Below are 21,694 nucleotides of genomic sequence, written 5' to 3'. Positions count from 1 at the left end.
GCTATCCACCTCCAGAAAGAGAACTAATGAACTCTGAGTGCAGATGGAAGCATTTTTTAACTTTTTCTTTCTTGGGGGTTTTGCATCTGTTTTCTTTTGCAACATGGCTAACGTGGAAATGTTTTGCATGAATTTACATGCATAATCAATATCATATTGCTTGCCTTCTCAAGTAGTGGGGAGCAGTGGGAGGGAGGAAAAGAATATGGAACTCAAAATTTTTTTAAATGAACAATAAAATTTTTTTACATGGTAATTGGGAAATATTTAATTAAGTTACATATATGTATATTTTATACGTATATACATACATGTGTGTACATGTGTATATGTGTGCATACACACATATATCCATCATGCTAAAACTCCATCCTGCCTGAAGTCTCCAAGTGAGGAACAAAGACATGATTATTCCATATGTGCTGCTGTGACCCACTTAAATGCATCCTAAGTTTAAAACACAGAAAATAACTGCTTTCTTTCAACACATTCACAGACCACTCAGTATTATACACCCACAGGTTAAATAAACTATGACAAAACTGAATGCTTTCTAAAAATATCACTTTAATAAATATGGTAAGGCCAACAGCAATTACCATTTTGATCATGGGGAGCAGTTTGACTTCTGTCTAACATACTAGAACTATGCTTTCAAGATACTCTTGCTGATTAAAAAAAATATTTCCAATAGCTTATAAGTTTAGGTAATACAAAATATTGCAGTTTGCCCCAGTTTTTCCTATTAAATACAACCTAATATTAGTCTTTTTCCAACTGCATGTGACTAGCAAAGAACGACTCCCCTCCTGTGGTGTCCTGGGAACCATTGGATTGGCACCCAAATTATCTCAAAGGGTCATTTCTCAGTAGGTGGCTCATAAAGTCAACTGTAAGCCAGTTAGTTATGTGGTTCACAATATGCCACTTAGCCAAGAGTCCTGAAAGCTTATTTAAACAGAAATAAAAAGCAGATGAACAGCTGCAGAATGTATTCAAAAAAGGGAACAGTAAAATGTTATTTTTAAACACATGGCAAACTTGAGGCAAAAAAAATTCCACAATATACAAGATGATGCAAACAACCTACCCAGGGTAGAGCCCAAATACGGAACCATATGGACTCAATAACTTCAATCTATACAGCATAGGCCAGCCCCCCGATAAATGGCCTTTTTTTTTTTTTTGTCAAAGGGATACAAATCTTCAGCAAAATCCCCATTACAGGGACACCAAGTATCGTGCTCTCACATTGATTGTTTGCCAAACCAGAAACGCGAGTCATCAAGACAGACTGCCCACATATTGTGTCAATGGTGAAGGGCCTGCCCACAAATTAATTTGGCAGCTCCCATTCCAATAGGCCTGATGACTTTCCATAGCACAACAGTACAGACATTTCCCCCCCCCCCCCCAAAGTAGTGCTTGCAGGAAGAGGAAAATGTGTTGACAGTCTGCAGAAATAAACAATGGGCAGAATTAATAGAAAAAGAGACTCTGAGGGTATACCCTCACCATACACCCCCTACAGTCAGATGTATCCCTCCTACAAGTCTTCTAAATGGACTCCAGAATCCAGTCGCTGTTGGAGAGAGAAGTGACAGGCAGTGTAAAGTCCATCTGGGCACCTTGTTCCCTCCCATTGTGAAGTGAACCATGCTCCTGGAAATACTCCTCCTCTTCATCAAAGAAGCCATTTTCCAAGGCATAAGAGCAGTCTGGGCTGGAGGCTGCTTGGCAAGCCCCCTTGTATTCCTGAATTGACTCATAGAGGGAGTACAGTTGACACAGCAATGACATGTCCAGCTGTCGAAGGCCAACCTTTAATGGAAAGGGGGTGGGGGAAGAGAGAGAGAGAAGAAAATAAGGAGTCAGCATTTCTGTTTCATTTTGGTTGTACAGTCCTATCTACATTCTGCTAGCATCTACACATTCTTTCCCTGAAGCTGATGATTCAATACATCACTAGAAGAGAAGTTTAAGAAAATATGAATTGTGATATCACCACACCTCAGACAGCTACTTAGCATGTCAGGGAAGGAGTATTGCCTAGGGGCTGCACACATTCGATGGGATTATCCCAGGACTCCTCTTGATGATGCATCAGTGTTGGCACACCTTGACACCTCCAGCCTGTTTCACTGTGAACACTGGGACACAAGCCTACCACATACAATCCCTGTGGTCTGATCAAAAGAAAGCTCACCAGACACTGTTCTCACATTCGCTTCCCTCCTCCTTCTCTCCTTACTGGATTAGAGACAAGTAAATCAGTAATCCTTAAGATTAAAGGGAGTCAACAAGCCTTTAGGTACTAGGACCATATCATATTGAAAAGGAGTAATACTGGTGCCTAGTAAGGTTTTCCCCTAAGTTAGCACCCAAGGATCTTGAATTATTGTCACTGTTGTTTTTATTACTTATATTAATACAGTGCTTTAAGGTTTGCAATATTCAGAGAATCAGGAAGACCCTCTCTGCCTCAGTGGAGTGGGTGCCTTCAGGAGGCAGCTGATGCATCCATCAGCACCCACAGTTTCTTTACTGGGGTCTACTCCACCACAGGTTGGAAGTGGAAAATTCTAGATCAAGGCCCAGGTAGAAAGCAAGTTCCTTAGTTTTCCTTGACCTCACTTACTTGCTATAGCTGATTAAGGCACATAATTTATATACCATAATGTTCTTCAACTTGTCCCCATCCACTACCACCACCACTATCATCCTCATCATCCCCATCCCCACCACCATCCCCACCACCATCACTATCACCACCATCACCATCACTATCACCACCATCACCATCACCATCACCACCATCACCATCACCACCACCATCACTATCACCACCATCACCATCACTATCACCACCATCACCATCACCACCATCACCACCACCATCCCCACCACCATCACTATCACCACTATCCCCACCACCATCCCCACCACCATCACTATCACCACCATCACCATCACCATCACCACCATCACCATCACCACCACCATCACTATCACCACCATCACCATCACTATCACCACCATCACCTTCACCATCACCATCACCACCATCACCATCACCACCACCATCACTATCACTACCATCACCATCACCATCACTACCATCACCACCACCATCACCATCACAATCATCACTGACACCATCACCCAGCCTTAGGGCCAGGGCAAGATAGAAAGTGAAAAAGCTTGCTGCTTATTGTTATAATTGTGCTGCTTCTATCCACTTTGCCCATCTCAAAGCACCGTAGAGATCAAGCCTAGGTCAGAGTGGGCGAGTAATACCCCCCAAAAGCACCTTAGTACAAGTAGAACGAGTCAGGAGTAAGGGAACCCTGGCAGAATTTAAGCAACCTTGAAATTCTACCTCTGTGTTATCTTGAACCCTGGCAGAACTTAGATAACCTTGAAGTTCTACCTCTAACTGGCTGTGTTGTCTTGAACAGCATTTCAAGTTGAAGGGATCTCAAGTGATATTAGTACAAATCACAATTGAAAGAAAAAAACTCTCACTACAACACATCCTTCAAGTGGTCCTCCACCCTTTGACTTGATGATCTCCAGGGTGGGGAAATCCCCCACCCCCTTGGGTGGTCCATTCAGTTTATACACAGCTCTAATTTTCAGGGAGTTTTCCCTGATACCAAGTTGAACTTTGTCTCTTTGCAACTTTTGTCTGGAGCTTCTGGTTCTGCCCTCTGGCATCAACCAGAACAAATCAAATCCTTCTCCCCCTCTTCTCCCCCACCCCAGGGTCCTTCAAATCATTGAAGATAGTTATCATGGCATCCATCCCAACCCTGCCTCCCCTCACAGCTTTCTCATCCAAGCTATGTAAATATCTCTAGCTCCTCGAAGCCTCATATGCAATAACTGAAGCACCTTTTCCATTCTGGCTACCCTCCAGCTTGTCCCTTAGCCTTTATGTGCCTTAGTGTCCTTATCTGGAACAGCTAGCTCACAAGGCTGTTATGAGACATAAATGTCATGGCTGTGAAAGTGCTTTTTAAAAATACACATAGGGCTGACATCATTGGGATTATTATAGGCATAAAGACTCATTTGACATCAAATAACTGAATTCCTTCAATAAACATTTATCAAATAGGCTAAGTGCAAGGCATTACACTAGACTCTAGTGACACAAAGATGAATATGATAGTCTCTTCCTGGTACATTGAAAAGAGCAATGAACTTAGGAGTCAGGAGATCTGAGTTCAAAACTCCACCCTGATGCCTCCATCAACTTGGACAAGTTTCTTAATCTTACTGGCATCCGTTTCTTCATCTGTAAAATGAGGGGGTTTGGCCAGATAACGTCTAAGGTCCTAACCAACTTTAAACTTATCGTTCATTGATCCATTAATGAATTTAATTCATTTAATGAATTTAATTAATGAACGAATTTAGATCTACTAGTGGGGGATATATTTATCAATCAACCAGGATTTATCAATCAACAAGGACTCATTTGCTAAGGACAAGAGAAAAAAACCAAACAATCCCCATCCCCAAGGAGCTTATATTCCAAGCAGGTAAGGGAGAGACACGTATAGACAATATAAACACAAAGTAAAAGGAAGTGAATGGGACAGTTGGTGAATAGAGCACCAGGAAGACCTGAGAGGCTGTGTGACCCTAGGCAAGTCACTTAACCTTGTTTACTTCAGTTTCCTCAGCTGTAAAATGAGATGGAGAAAGAAAAGACAAACTGCTCCAATATCTTTGCCAAGAAAACCCCAAATGGGGTTAAGAAGAGTCAGACGTGACTGAACGACAAAAGGTGAAGTCTGAGATGTGTGTTCAAGGAAACTGAGGCAGACACAAGAAAGAAGTGTATACAAGTAAGTAAAATACGAGGTAAAGAGGAAAGGTAACATACATTTATAAAGCACCTACTGTATGCCAGGGATGGGGCAGTTAGGTGGTGCAGTAGATAGAGCACCAGTGCAGGAGTCAGGAGGACCTGAGTTCAAATCTCACCTTAGACATTTAACACCCACTAGCTGTGTGACCTTGGGCAAGTCACTTAACCCCAACTGCCTCATCCTGGGTCATCTCCAGTCATCCTGATGAATATCTGGTCCCTGAATTCAGGTGGCTCTGGAGGAGAAGTGAGGCTGCTGACCCACACAGCCCTGCCTCACTCAAAACAAAGTCAAGTGCAAGTCATGTCATTATTTCTCTGATGGCATGGTCTTCTTCGGGCAACAGAGGAACACACACACTCTGTACCAGAGATTGTGCTAAGTGCTTTATAATTATCTCATTTGATCCTCTTAACAACCCTGGAGGGTAAGTGCTATTCTTATTCGCATTTGACCAGTTGAGGAAAATGAAGCAGATTAGGTGAAGTGACTAGCCCAGGGTCACAGAGGTAAGTGACTGAGGCTAGATTTGAACTAGAGTCTTTCACACCCAGTATTCCATCCACTGCAACACCTTTCTGCATAGCATGTGATAGAGACAAAGGACAAATTCTTTATACACTTATCCCATAAACAGAGGCAGCACAGGAAAGTATATAGAGTACTGAGCTAAGAATCCTCCCTGACACTAGCTATATGACTCCAGGGAAGTCACTTAGTCCCTTTGTGCCTCAGGAAACATCTCAGAATAGAATTCTCCCACCAGGAAATCCCTACCCTGAAGTCCCAGATGGTACATTCATTACTGACATTAACAAATTCCAATTTTATAAATTGAGAAGCTAAACCCCAACAAGAGGACAGAACTAAAGTTGGTAGAATAGGAGCTGGCTTCTAGGGATACACTTCGGAAGCTTTCTAGAGACTGAGTCAAATTTTCCCATTGCTACTACTCTAGGCCACATGGGAGTAATGAAATATATACCTTTGGAAACAGCAGCAATCAATCCTTCAGGACTATCAGAAAAAGGTGCTTCACAAGGAGTCAAGTCCCAAGTCATAGTCACAGCTCCACCACTTGACTTGAGACTTTGTGCAAATCACTCCAGCTCTCCAAGCCTCACATTCTTTGTAAAATTCGTTTAATTGGACTCCATGATCCCAGTCTCAGTTCTAACATGCTATGATTCTATGTAGTAAATTATTGCCCCCCCCCTCCCACTTTTTTTGCTTCAAAATGGTATCCAAGAAACTGGAAGTAGTTGGTGAGCCTCCAAAGTCTTCTGCTTATGGCAAAAGTCTTTGCCTTGTGGTGAAATCTAGCTTCAGATAATTGAGAACAAGCCCCTCATTTTATAAATGAGAAAACTAAAATTCAAGCACATAAACCGTCTTGGTACAGGTACCAAGAAGAGGAGCTAGGACTTGAACTCAGGTTGTATGAGGAAATAGATATATTTACAAGTAAACAGGAGTATTAGAAATCAGCCCTGAGCCTCACATGCTTGTGTTCAGATCCAGTCATACTTTTCGAGATAGTCACATGTCCCTCTCTGGTTTCCGGCATTCCCCTGTGTTCTCCCAAGCCTTAGGCCAAAACCAAACCTTCTTTTGCCATGCCATCTTGCAGATCATCTTGTCTAGGCTGATCACATCTCTGGCCTTCAGTTTCTTCCTAAATGATTGACACTGGGAGGCAATCACACACTAAGCAAATATGTACATGGGCAGTGTCCAGTCTCGTAGGAAACCAGAGCCTGGACTATGCCCGCAGTGGTAGCCAGCAGCATGTACTTCCTTGGAGTTCTCAAGAAATTTAGCACCTTCCCCACATCTCATATTCAAGATGAGACAGCCTGGTTCTGTTTAAGAAAAGAAGAAACTGGACTAGGTAATCTTTAAAGTCTCTTCTAACTCTGAAGTGATTTAGTATTTTTCGAATGGAATCGATTCTATTATATAGAGTCATAAACGTTGATCCATCTCCAAATTAAGACAAAAAGATGAAAAGCCATTGAATAAGTCCCTATCAAAATGGGGGTTGGGGTGGGAGAAAGTAACCAGATCATGAGAAATAGATCCCACAAATTTCAATGTATTACTATTTCCCAGGTTATAATTGGACACATAATTTTATTATTTTTAAAGGACATTTATGACATTTTATAACCAACCCTGACATAGAGCAACATAAACTCCATCCAGAAATGGAAATGATTCACTCTGGACATCCTGACTGTACCTCTGAGTCATTTAAATACAGGCTGATATAAGGGATCCCAGAAGTATGTGCCTTATTACTGGCAATACTATGTTCCTAAGTAGCAAGAAATGAAGAAAAGTAGTACAGATAATCTGTGACTTTTGTCCATGACCTGTTGCCAGCCCAAAAGCTGTTCCAGTATATTCTTCCTACAGTACATTTTGTAGGTTTATATCAAGGGCTCACCTGCTATAAACTCTTGGCTAAGGGCAGGAACCAGAGAGGGGCTGGTTTTAGACCTTTCTGAACTGAAACACACCTGATGACTAACAAAACAGCCTCTTTAGAGGGTGTGACCCAGTCCTGAAAACAAAGATTTGGCAAAGGAAGAATGAGTCAAGTTATACAACCTATTACACAACTCTTCAGATGCCAAATTTGAGAATAAGTATTTTAAAAAGCTTTAAATCCAAACCTACACATGTTCCACTTTCTAAATTCCCTGCTTTCTCCCTCCCAGTCATGCCAAAGGCCAACATTCTCCTCTAACTTTTCAGAAGACCCCCAAATACAAAAATCCATGAGGCAAGGAGTCAAACACACAATGCCTGCCTTCCTAGCTCAATCATAACTTGCCCAGTCAAAAGTAGCCATGGCTGCCCTAGCAACTTTACAAGTTAAAGTTGGAGAAGCTGAAAATACTTAGCTTGGCATTCAGTACCTTCCAGGATTTGGTCCTAATCTACCCTGTCATTCTCCTTCTCTATTTATACATATATATACATATATGTATTTGTATGTGTGGGTATATGTATTTATTTCTATGATCCAACCAAACTGGGCCACTTGTCACTTCCTGATCCAAACCTTCATTTTCCCAACAGCAAACCTTTGCTCATACTGTCCCCCAACTGCCTAAAGGTGGCAAGGTGGTTCAGTGGATAGAGTGCAGGGCCTGCAGTCAGGAAGACTCATGTTTCTGAGTTCAAATCTAGCTTCAGAAACTTATGGTGTGATCCTGGGCAAGTCACTTCACCTTGTTTGCCTCAGTTTCCTCATCTATACAATGAGCAGGATTTTTGCAACTAGTGTCTGTGATAAAGGCTCATCTCTAAAATATATAGAGAACTGAGTCAAATGTACAAGAATACAAGTCATTCCCCAATTGATAAATGGTCAAAGGATATGAACTAGCAATTTTCAGAGGAAGAAATTAAAGCTATCTATAGTCATAAGAAAAACTGCTCTAAATCACTATTGATTAGAGAGATGCAAATCAAAACAACTCTGAGGTACCACATCACACCTATCAGATTGGCTAACATGACAAAATAGAAAGATGATAAATGTTGGAGAAGATGTGGGAGAGCTGGAACACTAACTCATTGTTGGTGAAGCTGTGAGCTGATCCAACCATTCTGGAGAGCAATTTGGAACTATGCCCAAAGGGCTACAAAAATGTGCATACCCTTTGACCCAGCAATATCGCTACTAGGACTGTATCCCCAAGAGATCATAAAAATGGGAAAGGGTCCCACATGTACAAAAATATTTAGAGCAGCTCTCTTTGTGGTGGCCAAAAACTGGAAATCAAGGGGATGCCTATCAACTGGGGAATGGCTGAATACATTATGGTATATGAATGTAATAGAATACTATTGTGCTATAAGAAATGATGAACCAGAAGACTTCAGAGAGGCCTGGAAAGACTTATATGATCTGATGCCGAGTGAAAGGAGCAGAACCAGGAGAACTTTGTACACAGCAACAACCACAGTGTGTGAGGAATTTTTCTGGTAGACCTAGTACTTCATTGCAATGCAAGGACTTAAAAAATTCCCAATGGTCTCTTAAGGTAAAGTGCCTTCCACATCCAGAAAAAGAACTATGGAACTGGATTACAGAATGAAGCAGACCATTTTCTTCTGTATTATGTTTTGGTTTATTTTATGATTTCTCCCATTCATTTTCATTCTTCTATGCAACATAACTAAGATGAAAATGTATTGAATAGGCATATGTGTGTAGAACCTATATAAAATTGGATGCCATCTCAGGGAGGGAGTGGGGAGATGGGGGGTAAGGAGGAGGAGGGAGGGGGAAAAAAATCTAAATATATGGAAGTGATTGTAGAACACTGAAAATAAAATAAATAAATATATATATTTATATACATAAAATAAATAAAATGAGCAGAAGGAATTGGCAAACCATCCAGTAGCTTTGCCAGGAAAAGCCCAAATGGAGTCATAAAGAGTTAGGCACCACTGAACAACAATTCTCCTGTCGCCAACTTAGGGAATTCTCAACTCCCATTTCTACCTATCAAAATCCTGCCCATCTTCCAAGGCTTAGTTTATATACAACCTTTTCCATGATAGTATCGCTAATCACCCCCATCTAAAAAAGATCTCTCCCTCCTCTGATTCCTACTGTCCATTGAATTCTTATGGCACTTTATCTCATACTGCCTGTTCTATATTGTGGTTATTTCAGTCAGACAAAAAACATTTAAAGCCCTACTATATGTCAGGCTCTATGCTAAAAACTGAAGATACAAAAAAAGGCACAAGTTAGTTCCTGGCCCTGGGAAGTTCATAGTCTAATGATATTAGACATTAATATACAGTCTTATTTGGTTCACCTCCCCAATTGGATTTCAAGCTCATTAAGGGTAAGGACCATACCTTTTTTGTATCTCCTGCAGAACCTGGCTTGAAATGGATGTGTATCAGAATGAAGAATTGTGTTTTTAGCCATTTCCTAAGTGCCTTGTATTAAATAAACTCCAAAAAATGTTTAAGGAAAGGAGAGAAGAGATTCCAGCACAGATCTATAAGTCTTTCCACTAAGAACCAGGTAACAAAATCACAAAATCCCATGGTGGGAGCTTCCTGGGATAAAGCAGGACTTACTTGGTTCATGGCTCTTTAACAGTTACAGAGCTGTGTACAAAGAACGCATCTAAGAGGCAGGAGAGGAAACAGGCAGCTCTTTGTGTGCACTTATCCCAAGATGCCCCTTTGGAAAGGGCCTGACCACAGGAAAACAGCATGATCTCCTCCAAGTTATCTGAGAAATACTCATCTCTTGCCCGATGACAAGAAAGGGCACTAAAACAAGTTTGCTTTCAAAGCACATTTACACAGATGCTGCCATAGGAGAAGAGTCAGACAGGTGGTAAGTCAGCCGTATCAAAGTCTAGGGATGCTATCTGCATCCAGAGAAAGAACTGATAAATAGAAGTATATATAGAATGGTTTTACATGCGCACACACACACACGTCTCTAATGGTAGCCATCTCTTGGATGGGGGTAGGAGGGAGGGAAGAAAAAAGTTACATAATAACTTTATTATATATTTCACAGGAATAGCAAGTTGTACATAATAGATTTGCAGTTTCATGTACAACCTTTTTTTTTTCTTTTCCACTCTGTTACAGAAATGCTTGTTTTATTTCTTAAGTTCAGAATAAAATTTTTTAAGTCTAGGGCAGGAATTCTTAACCTGGGGCCATGACCTTTAAAAATATATATATATGCATATATATTGAAAATTGTATTTTACTATAATTAGTTTTCTTTGTAATCTTGCGTGTTTTATTTTATGCATTTAGAAGCATTATTTGGAGAAGGGGAAAAGGCTTCCTCAGACTGCAAAGGGATCCACAACACAAAAATGGTTAAGAACCTTTGGTCCAAAGGACCCATTTTCTGCATGAGAGGGTGTTTTGTTACAGGGTGGCAAGAAGGTTGAAGTTATATTCTAAAACATATGGACAATGATAATAAAAATGCATATTTTTTCAGGAGAAAAAAAATCACACATAGCAACTCTCTACTACCTATTCCTTAACTAAGGGGTGTTTGCTATCTTAGTGATTTTTTCGTAGCCCATTTTTCTCAGGGCAGGGAGCTCAGCCTCCCAAGTAACAGCTGCACTTCAGAAATCAAGTTCTTATTGAAAGTAGCTTTGTTTTTAAAAACAGAAGTTAATTTCATCCTGAAGAAAAACAGAATTCTAAAGGGTCTGTCGTTTGAAAAACCCCTAGATTTTAGTAACAATTAGGAACAATCAACTAATTTCTATAGCTTAAAAGTGTTAATGCAATTCCTTCCTCTCGCTTTGTTTAAGCTTCCAGCTTCCTTCCTGTCTGATCACTGATTCTTCTTCTCCCCCATACACATAACCAGAGTTTAGAAAACAGGTGGTGTCCTAGTATGGTACAACTTTCACAAAGGGACCAGACTGGAATTGTATTTACCACCGTGTTTCCTTTTGCCTTTGAACTTTACAAAACGACAAAGGAAGCCACATCAAGATACTTAAACAGAGATCTGGTTTCAGGGCATACAGTCCTAGAGCAAAAGTCCTTTACCAGGTCTGGGGTGGGGGGTGGGGGTGGAGGGGTTGGAGGGGAGAGGGGGAGAGAAATTGTTCTGTTTAGTTTTTTTTTCAAAGAGCAATAGCAAAAATCCTCCAAGAACTATATTACAGTTATCCTCAATCTACAGGGGAGGAAATGGCAGAGGTTAAATAACTGTTTCAGTCACTTAGTAAATCTAAGACAGAATATGAACCTAGGTCTTTCTGACTATAAGTCCAGTGCTCTATAGACTACTTTATGCTGTAGATAAGAAACTGAAGGATGACTCAACTTGCCCAAGGTGAGAAAGCTAGTCAGTGACAGTCGGTCAATAAGCATTTATTAGGTACCCACTATGTGCCAGGCCCTGTAGCAAACACTAGGGATACAAAGAAAGGAAAAGTAAAACAGTTCTTGCCCTGAAGGATCTTATAGTCTAAAGAGGGAGACAACAAGCAAACAAAAGTGTACAAACAAGGTATAAGTAGGTGCAATGTTAATGTAAGGTTAATAGTGGGTGAGGGGAAGAGTTAAAGATCTTCCCTGCCCATTAATGGACTTCAGTACCTTTTGTTAATTTCTACTGAGGTGCTGGGTCAGAGGGGTCTGCTCTCAGGCTCTGAAAAGTATATAAATGCGCTGAGGTGAGGTTTTACTTTGGCCAGAGGAGACTCTGGGCAGCTGTTAATGAGCCCCCACCCAGCTTTGAAAACCCAAATGTTTGTGCTTCCCTCTGGTGACTATGTATGGAGAAAATGGTCAGACAGTTGTATCTGTCAGTTGATCTGTGATGTATGTATTGCTTATGGTTAGACAGTTGGAAGCCCTGTCTGTTGGTCTTTATTTCTTTACTTGTATTTTCTCTGTTGGTATATGTGTTTGATTAAAATGATTGTTGACCTCTCAAAAGTTGTTTTCCTTTTAGAAAAGCAAATCTAAGAACCTGGACAGTAGGCCCTCTTCCATATGCTGGAGTCCGTGCTGTTACAATAGGATAAATAGGAATTAATTAAAAGAGGGAAGGCACTAGAGTGTAGGGATTTGAACAGGCGTCCTGTAAAAGGTGGGATTTTAGTTGGGACTGGAAGGATGCCAGGCATGGCAGTAGGTACAAATGAGGAGAGAAAGCATTTCATGCATAGGAGACAGCCTGGGAAAATGTCTAGATTTGGGAGATGGAGAGCCTTGCTCAAGGAATAGAAAGGAGACCAATGTCACTGAATTTAAGAGTACATGGCAGGGTACAAGTTATAAGAAGACTGGAAGGGTAGGTAAGCACTAGGCTATAAAGGGTTTTAAATGCCAAACAGAGGGTTTTATATTTGGACCTAAAGGTGACAGGGAACCGTTGCAGCTTATTTCAGTGATATAGTTGGACCAGTGCTGACAAACTCAGGTCTTTTGAATTCTCTGATAATAAGATCAGAGAGTTAGAGCTGGAAGATCTCCTAGTCTGACTCCCTCATTTTCCAGATGAGGGAACTGAGGCCTACAGAAGTTAAGTGACTCATCCAAGATCCTATAGACAGTAACCTGTAGAAGCAATGTTCAAATTCAGGTCCTCTCATTCCAAATTTTTGTCTTTTCCACTGCAGCATGATGATTCAGTTCAATGACATTCATCTATAGTAGGAAAAGCATATAAGAAGGAAATAATGAGATTAATCATCTGTATCATTAATAGTCAGCTGTTTCCCTGAAACAGAGAAGTATATGAGTAAGTTATAAAGAGTCTTTAAAAATAATAAGGCAGATTTCCAAAAACCAAGTGACTGATTAAGATATTTAGAAAGTGCAGATAAAAATACCCTCCTCTTCCCAAATGTGCCCAAACCAGAGGAAAATGAGCAAAACTACTGCTCAGTCACATGTTCTATATCTGGAAAGAAAGAGGCTCAGAGCAGAAGGATCAAGAAGGCATCCTGGATTCCTCAATGAAACCCAGAAATGGCAATGGGAGTCACCATCTCCTCCAATTCCAAAGTTCCCTGCCCCCCGCAACTGCACACATATATATGAACCTAGTAGGATAAAGTACCACAACCTCTCATCATGTGGTGAAGGGCTCACCAGATCTGAAGCTTTTTCAGAGGGATGTCAAACACGTAAGCTTTTCCACAACTAATCCAAGCATAATTGGTGGCAGGTACTGTTGTTAACTGAATATATGTACTTTCTGTCTCCCCAGTTAGAACGAAAATTCCTCAATGATGGGGATTGTTTCATTCTTTGTATTCACAGTACTGTACCTGGTAAACTGTAGGCACTAAATAAATTATTTCATTGATTAAATGGCTATATATATGTATACATGTATGTATACATTCACACACATATTTTAAAGTTCATGGAAATACAAAACATTCTCTTTCCACTTTATCATTTACTCATAGCTCATTCAGTCACACATTTCTCCATTCCCATCCTAGCTTTTCTCCTAGATGGATTTAGTGCAGAAAGTTTCATCAACTCCCACTTGACTTTTTCCAGGAGACATATTGGATTCGGTGGTTAGAGGGCTGCATCTGAGGGTAAAGGCATAGCTATCTTGCCTGTGACAATCCAGTGTCTTCCCGATTAAAGAAGTATAACCAGCCACTTGATTTTACTGAGTGTCAGACTTAAGTTCACTGTCAAGACTGGTCAAGTGTTGTGCCTCCCCCTCTGAAGGGTTCAGCCAACAAGGGAATGAGGAAAAAGGCATCATAAAAACAGAATTTTCCCCTAATGAGTTAAAGCCACTTTTCCTGGAGAATTGTCACAATAGAGTAAAAACTCCCATTCAACTTCCAGAGGCCCCTGATGATCCCAACATACATCTCTGTGTCAAGTGTTTTGACCACAGGAAAAAATGAGCAATCTTTTTTTGCACCCTTTCTAATTATCATTTACAAACATCTGGAGGGTGTGAACAAAGAATTGAGAGAGAAGTGAGGCAAGATCTCTCAGGAATGACATTGAGCAAGGATGGAGGAAATATCTGAGCTAAACAGCATCAGGACTGGTTTCCTGCTAAGGAGGGCTTGCAGGGGATAGGATCTTGCTAGCCACCGGACTATCAGAAACTGAAGTTTCCTATAGTGAAGGAAATGGATACTCAGGGCATTGTTCCAGGAGATTTCACTGAAGACCAAAGCAACATTGAAACTCCAAACAGCTGCTTGCTAACAGCAAAATGGAAAGGTGCATGACCAAGGTAAACGCAACTGGATCTCTTCAGGTTCCTCCCTCTACATTGCTGAAGATCAGAGCTACCCACACATCAAAAAATCATCTACTGTTGGTGCCTATCAGAACTACAATCCTTCTCCCTCCTGTGCCTTCACCCCCCACCCCTTTTTTTCTGGTTAATGGAGATGTGGAGAATGGTTCCTGGAGCCTCCCAGGCTATAAAACTTAAAGCATCACTGGGCTAGGGAAAACTTTCAGGAGTTTGTTACAGATGCAACAACAACAACCATTTAAACTAGTTCATCCAAAGAAAATCACTGTGAAAATGTCCTCAGGGGCCTATGGACATCTTTTCACAAAAGCATCTAAAGGGCAAATAATATTGTTCCCTCTAGTGCTAGGCCATCATGTAACCCAAAACAATCTTCTCCTTTAGGTAGAAGAGATAGCACATGAAGGCACAAAGAGTGAAAAACGTGTAGAATTTTAGAGCTGGAAGAGAACTTCAAGGTCATCTAATAGGATCTCATCATTATATCATTCTTTCTACCACATTACAGAGTAAGAAGGGGAGCATGTTTTGCAGTAAAAATTAAAGTAAGGCTTCTTCTATAACCAGACTTTTAAGCAAATGGCAGTTCCTAAAATTCTCTTATTATTTTATTCAATACAAAGAGGTCCTCAGGAAACAACCCATTCTGTTCCTTTACTGACTTGGGAGTAGAATTTTGCCTTTTAGGAGCCAAAACTCTTCCAGGATATTGGCTTAATATGCCGGGCAAGGAACTATATTTCTCTAGGGGTAGTTGCTTATTGAAGCAAAAGGAAGCATCTGAGAGGTTCATTAATAGTACCACTCTCCATGCATTTAATGGCTGATAAATTCAAGGAAGCATTTTTTTTCTTTTACAGTGAGTGATCCAGGAAGGGTAAGAAAGCTGGTTATGGAAACCAAACCTTTATTTTTTAAGTTTCAATAGAAAGCCTGTCATTTGGCAGCCCCTTTCATTCCAGGAACTCAAAGTTCTCTACAAATTTAATGTTTCCAAATCAAGTAGGGGTGGGAGGCCAAAATCACTATTCCTACATCATAAAGCCTAAAGTAGTAGTAGCCTTATGGGGGGCAAACTCCAGGACACATCTCTATAAAGTTCTTTTAATGGAGGCTTGAGAACTAGACTCCCAAGCATATCCAGGGCTGTTAAATGGCTCCAGAGGCCAAAGGTTCTTCCTCTTCTGGCTTCTGTAGCCTATGATTTCAAGATCTTTTGTTCCTCTATGAAATCAAGATATTAATGTGTTATGAGTATGTTACAATGCACCTGGGAAGGACAGTCTGAATATAATTCTTCAAAAATGAAGGATGAACACACAACAACAATTCTGTGCAAAGAATATTCTGATTTTTTAAGCCACATTTTGCAAAGCGTTCCAGGGATGAACTAATGTGACACCCTATCGCTTTAGAATTACTTCTATAGAAAACTGACCACTGTCATGTATCTTTCCAGTTGTTGCTATGATTCTATTTTTAAGGGAACCACAAAGTCTTGTATAAATATATCAGCAAAACAGACCTCTTAAACTTTGCATCGAAACTGCTTTCCTCGGTGCAGAGCAAACCATCAGTAATCACCATCCAGGAGCCAAGAGTGCTTGATGTTGGTTGGGGTTCATCTTTTTTCTCCCATCCTCTGAATTTAAGCACTCCCTCAAAGTTCTGCCTTTACTTTTCTTCTCTTCGGATCCTCTGTACTCCTGGATATCGCATCACATTTTTACTTCCAATCCTAACCTGATCAAGCCCATGAGAATAAAACTGATCAATCTTACCCCCAAATTCTTAGAATCTGGCCTGCTTATATTGGTGTCACAAATACCAGATTCATTAGGAATCTTGCCTGCCTAATTGGTGTTATAATAAAACCTGACTGAAGGAAGAATGTTCAAATTCTTTTGAGGCAGACCCACTCTGTACCCTTGAATTTTGGGGTTTCCAGCACTCCCAAACCACATCAGAACTGCTTGTTGAACATCTCTCTGTCTGAATGTCCTACTTGAATCTTAACTTGAACAAATCCTTCAATTCCATCCACTACACTCCTTTTGTAAAACTTCATCATGGCATGGAGGTAACTCCAGGTTTTAAAGGCTTTACCAATAGCATAATCCTGGTAAGTACTATAAAAACTGCCCAAGTATGATCTTGGCAATGATGGCCTATCTGTTGTCTGAGGACCAGCTTAACTGAGTACAAAGAAGCTCATCACCAGAAGATCACCATCAGGTAATGATTTTTTTTTTTTGCCAAAGCAACTCATGAAAACCATTGACTATGGCCAAGACATGGAAAAGTTGGGGTCTGCACTAGTAAAAGGAACCTTGATGGTAAGTACAGATCTTAGTGAAAAAAATCTAGTAATGAAAAGAAAAAAATCAAAAAATTTTTCCAAATATATTAATTTTTTAAATGGCTCTTATAAAGCTCCCTAACAATGGAGGCTATGTCTGGTTCATCTTTGTAGCACTAGCAACTAATATAATGAATTATAAACTGTGGGCACATATTATATGTGGGTTAGAAATCAGTGTCCCAAATTGAACTAATTCTTCCCACCTCTGATTGGGTCTACATAGTGATGAATCTCTCCAAATTTGGACTTCTTTTTCCAAAGGAAAAATAGATGTATACAGTCTCTCACCAAGTCCATACTTTGTAGCATTCTAGGACCTACCATTGTCTCTGTTTCACTGCACTGCCTCTGAGAACCCCAGGGTCTCCTCCAAGTCGTAAGATTTCTCCTCCTGACTTTCCTATTTCTATGTATGGTACTGCCATTCTCCTAATTACCAGACCTTGGAAGCACAGGCCTAACTTTTTCCCCTCCTGAGCTTCCCCACATCCAGGCAGTCATTTTGAAACACCAACCTCTGACACTTCCCCAAAACAAATTCCTTCCTATCTTTAAGGCCTCTACTTTAGGTCAGACTTATGATTATTACCTCTAGACTGGAGTACTGCAGCAGCCTCCACCTCCAATCTTTCCCTTTCCTAGTCACTTAACACAGTACCTGGAGCATAGTAGGTTACTTAATAAATGTTTATCGACTGTCCACATTTTACAGTTGTACAGATCTGGTCATACCACTCCCCTACTTAAGAAGCACCAATGACTCCCCATTACCTATCAAATAAAGCCCAAACTCCTAAGCCTTTCAAAGCTTTCCATCATCTGTCTCCAACTCATTTTTTTTTCTACATCTCTTCAGAAATATATACTACAATCAGACTCACCATTCCTCAAGAGATCCCTGTGCTTTCTCCCACCTCAATACATTCGAGTTGTCCCCTCCACCTAGGATGCCCTCTACTGCCACAATTCTCCACCTACTAGAATTATGTTCGTCCTTTAAAGCTTGATGCCAATGCCACCTCATACATGAAGCCTTTTCTTAACACCCCAACCAGAAGTGAAATTTAACCTCCTGGAATTCCATTAAGATGGTTGTACCACTTTCATGGCACTTATTACATAATGCCTTGTATTTCTGTAAACCTATGATCTCATCACTGGAGCCATTCACTCCCTTACAGATCCCAATCCAACAGAATGTCTTTATATCTTGTGAGTGTTATTCATGCAATTTTATCATAAATCTTTCAGCGTATATGCCCTGATATTATAGTTATTTACATTCATTTCTTATCTCCTTTATTGTAATTCCTTTAAGGACAAGGTTACCTCTCTCCATCCAGGTCAATAAATTACAGGACTTTAGGAAAACATATTCTTAAAATGCCAGTTGAATGGAACAGAATACTTTTTAAGGCTCCAGTGGCATTTCTTGAAAGATACTTGTCAAGGTCTATATCATACTTCATCTTTATCACATCTGGGTATCAGACGAACCAAAAATAGATGTCTGTTTTTCTGTGCTGCAAATAACCAGGTTTAGAGAAGGCTTAGGTAGAAGGCATAATTATAAGGATAATGCGATAGTCCATTCTCCAGTAGGAGAGAAACTCAACTACATCAGAGGCCTGAAAATATCTATACTAGGGAACAGAATCTCACATCAATATGGCAAGACTCCATAGACATGCTTACAAACTACAAGTTCACAATTTAAAAAGAAAAAAAGAATATTTGTTGGATATCCTAGCTTCTTGTTCAAACATATAACTTAAACATACCAGCCAGTTATTTTTATTTTCCTTACTCCAACTTTCTGCAGCCTACCCTGGTTCAGTCAACCGGCTAGTTATAGCCATGCAGTTATGAGCCAGGGGCAGCTAGGTGAAGTAAATAGAGCACCCTGCCTGCAGTCACAAAGACTCATCTTGAATTCAGATCTGGCCTCAGACCCTGGGCAAGTCACTTAACCCTATTTGCTTCAGTTTTCTCATCTGTAAAAATGAACTTAAGAAGGAAATGGCAAACCACTTCAGTTTCATTGCCAAGAAAACCCCAAATGGGGTCACAAAGAGTAGAACAAGGCTAAACAACAACAAATTATGGGCCCACTTATCACTTTGTTCACTGTTGGCACTCACCTTTTAAAAATTAATATAACAACTGGCATGGAATTAAGTAGTTTGGTAAAATATGTGAGGATAAGACTTCATTAAGGAGGGAAAATCCTCTACATGACAGGCCATGAGGTTGAGGACAAAATCACAGAGGGGTACAAAATGCTTTTGACATCTCTTTTCTTCTTAGAAGTGGGCCTTGAAAGGGAAAGAACACTACCTCTGGAGGAGGACCTGGTGACAAATCCTGGCTCGGAGGCTCATTATATGTGCAACTCTGGCAAGTGACTTAAAGTTTCCTAGGCCACAAGCTTCCTCACCTGTAAAAAGGTTAGTTCAACTATATAACCTTTAAAGTCCCTTCCAGCGTTAAAATTTATGATCCTATGACCAGATGGGTACAAAAACTGAATTTCTGTCCATAGTAATAACTATAGTTAGTTTTCATATAGCATGCTTTGCAAATACTATCTCCTTATAACCTCACAACAACCCTGGGAACTAGATGCTATTATTATTATCATTCCCATTTTACAGATGAGGAAACTGAGGCAGACAGAAGAGACCGGCCCAGGGTTATGTGGCTAACAAGAGCCTGAGATCTGGGTTTTAACTGGGGCCCTTCCTGATCCAGGTCCAGCACTCTATCCACTGTGCCACGTAACTGCCTAGCATCTTAAATATGCTGAGAGCTTAGTATTCAAAGAATTTCCATAGAGAGGTCAGCTTAAAAGCAAAAAATCCCCTTCTCTCCCATTTTACTTTTAGAGGAAAATTTGATTTTCTTGTGTTTGCTGAAAGTAGGGTACACGTGTTCTGGAAAACAAAATTTTAAATAGCAGACAGAGCAAGAGGCATGAGAAAGAGTGAAAAAAAAAATCTCCAGAAGCTTGGGTACAACTGACTCTGCAACCACACCACCAGAATCTCCCCTGTTTTCCTTCTGATAGGAGCCACCCAAGTATGAGAAAACGCAGAAAAGATGCGTTGTTGCTTCCCCTTACTGAAGCATACCATGTTATCCATAGCACAAAGGGAACACTTCAGTCTACCAAAGACATATGTTCCCCAAAACTTGGGAAACCTAAGTGCTTATATCCGAATCCACAACCTTCTTTTGTTACCTTAACACTGAACAAGGAACTCATATGGAGGGAAGCTGGGAGGATGGTACTTTTTTTAAGGGAGGGAAAGGGTGTTAGCTCTATAAGAGCTGAATGAGATTAGAGCCGCTACCAGACTGCAAGGTTAATTTTCTGCTTTCACAGCCATCTGTGGGGCAGGAGCATCAGAGCTGTAATCGGATTCTCAGAGGGGCCCCAGAGGAAAGGGGGGAGGTATGCTCCAATCTGTTGTCTTCACTCACTGCAGGACAAAAAGCCTGTCTCCACACAACCCCCCAACTTCACAACTCAGAAGAACTAGAAGACTCCTCAGTGGAGGGAAATACATTTCACTCTGGGATAAGGGACAAAAAGAGGGAGACTCTCAAACATCGAACACCCCCCCAACATACCCCTCTTAGCTGATGGTCATCGGCCAGGGGTGAAACTATTTCTCAAATAGGTTTAGAGAGTCACCCACAACTGTCCCTAGGGCCCCTGGCCACAGCTCCAAAAACAGTCCTTTGGAAGCTGAAACGTCCACTGGAACCAATCCTGGATACTGGAGGAGGCAATTAAAGAGGGGGAGGGGAGCTTTTCCCCACTCCTGAGCGGGTGCCTGGGGCAGTGGAGGGTCGGGAGGTCCGAGCTGGAGAGAAAGAAAGGGTGAGCCAGCCTGCGGAGGTGAAGACCACAGAAGCAGCGGAAAGAAGGCGCCGGAGGAGCTAGAGTCGCTCCCAGGAAAGTTCCCTCCAGCTCGACCAGGTCTGTTTTAACCGAACCGAGCGAAAGCACGGCAAACTTTTCCGAGGCTGGACGAGACGAGCCAAGGGGAGAGAGGAGGAAGGGGGAGCCCCCCTCTTACCATCTCCTTGCGGAGCAGAGCCAGGGCGGCGTCCAGGTTGGGGGGCTTGGGCAGCAGCGCCGCCGTGCGCCCCCCGCCGCCGCAGCAGCCCCCGGCCCCTCCGCGGCTCAGCTCGTCCTGGATGCGGGATTTCTGAGCGTACAGCCGCTCCAGGTGCCGCCAGCCCCCGGACGCGCCCCCTCCGGACGCGGAGTTCAGCAGTCCGCTCAGGCTTTTGGGCAGCGGGGGCAGCCCGTCCACTCGCAGTCCTCGAACCGCGCCGTGGCCGCTGCTGCCGCCCGCAGCCTCGGCCGGCCCCGAGCCGCTCACCCCGGCCATAGCCCAGCACGCGCGCCAGCACACGCCCAGCGGCCGGCTCCGACCCCGGCTCCGGCTCCGACTGCGGCCCCTGCCTGGCTCCAGAGGGACAGGCTCGCCCCGGGCCCGCCCCCTTCCCCGGCCCCCGGCCTGCCCCGCCCACTTCCCTTTCCCTTCTTCGGGCCTCCTGCTCTCCCTCTCTCCGCAGGCTTCCCCTTCTTTTCTCTCCAAGCTGGGTTCTCCCGGTCCTTCTTCCACTCCCTACTCCTACCTCACT

General features: G+C 41.8%; 1 protein-coding gene across 1 annotated transcript; it reads right to left on the bottom strand.

Annotated features, from left to right (window-relative positions):
• Nucleotides 1-547: 547 nt before the first annotated feature.
• On the bottom strand, nucleotides 548-21,491 carry FAM89A (family with sequence similarity 89 member A). The gene is made up of 2 exons (XM_072647453.1): nucleotides 21,121-21,491; nucleotides 548-1,821 (listed from the first exon to the last, which is right to left on the bottom strand). Exons 1-2 carry the CDS (start codon nucleotides 21,436-21,438, stop codon nucleotides 1,558-1,560), a joined length of 582 nt encoding a protein of 193 aa, XP_072503554.1. The 5' UTR covers nucleotides 21,439-21,491; the 3' UTR covers nucleotides 548-1,557.
• Nucleotides 21,492-21,694: the final 203 nt, after the last annotated feature.

Source organism: Notamacropus eugenii, chromosome 2 (assembly GCF_028372415.1).
Source record: "Notamacropus eugenii isolate mMacEug1 chromosome 2, mMacEug1.pri_v2, whole genome shotgun sequence".
Lineage (NCBI taxonomy): Eukaryota > Metazoa > Chordata > Mammalia > Diprotodontia > Macropodidae > Notamacropus > Notamacropus eugenii.
The sequence above is the reverse complement of the archived record's forward strand: the minus strand, read 5'-3'. Positions and strand labels throughout refer to the sequence as shown.

Bases quoted from the DNA above. Each gene is read 5' to 3' on its own strand.
- FAM89A (XM_072647453.1), bottom strand. From the start codon at position 21,438: ATGGCCGGGGTGAGCGGCTCGGGGCCGGCCGAGGCTGCGGGCGGCAGC. The intron at 1,822-21,120 runs GTAAGAGGGGGG...TTTCCATTAAAG, and splicing joins CTCTGCTCCGCAAGGAGATG to GTTGGCCTTCGACAGCTGGA.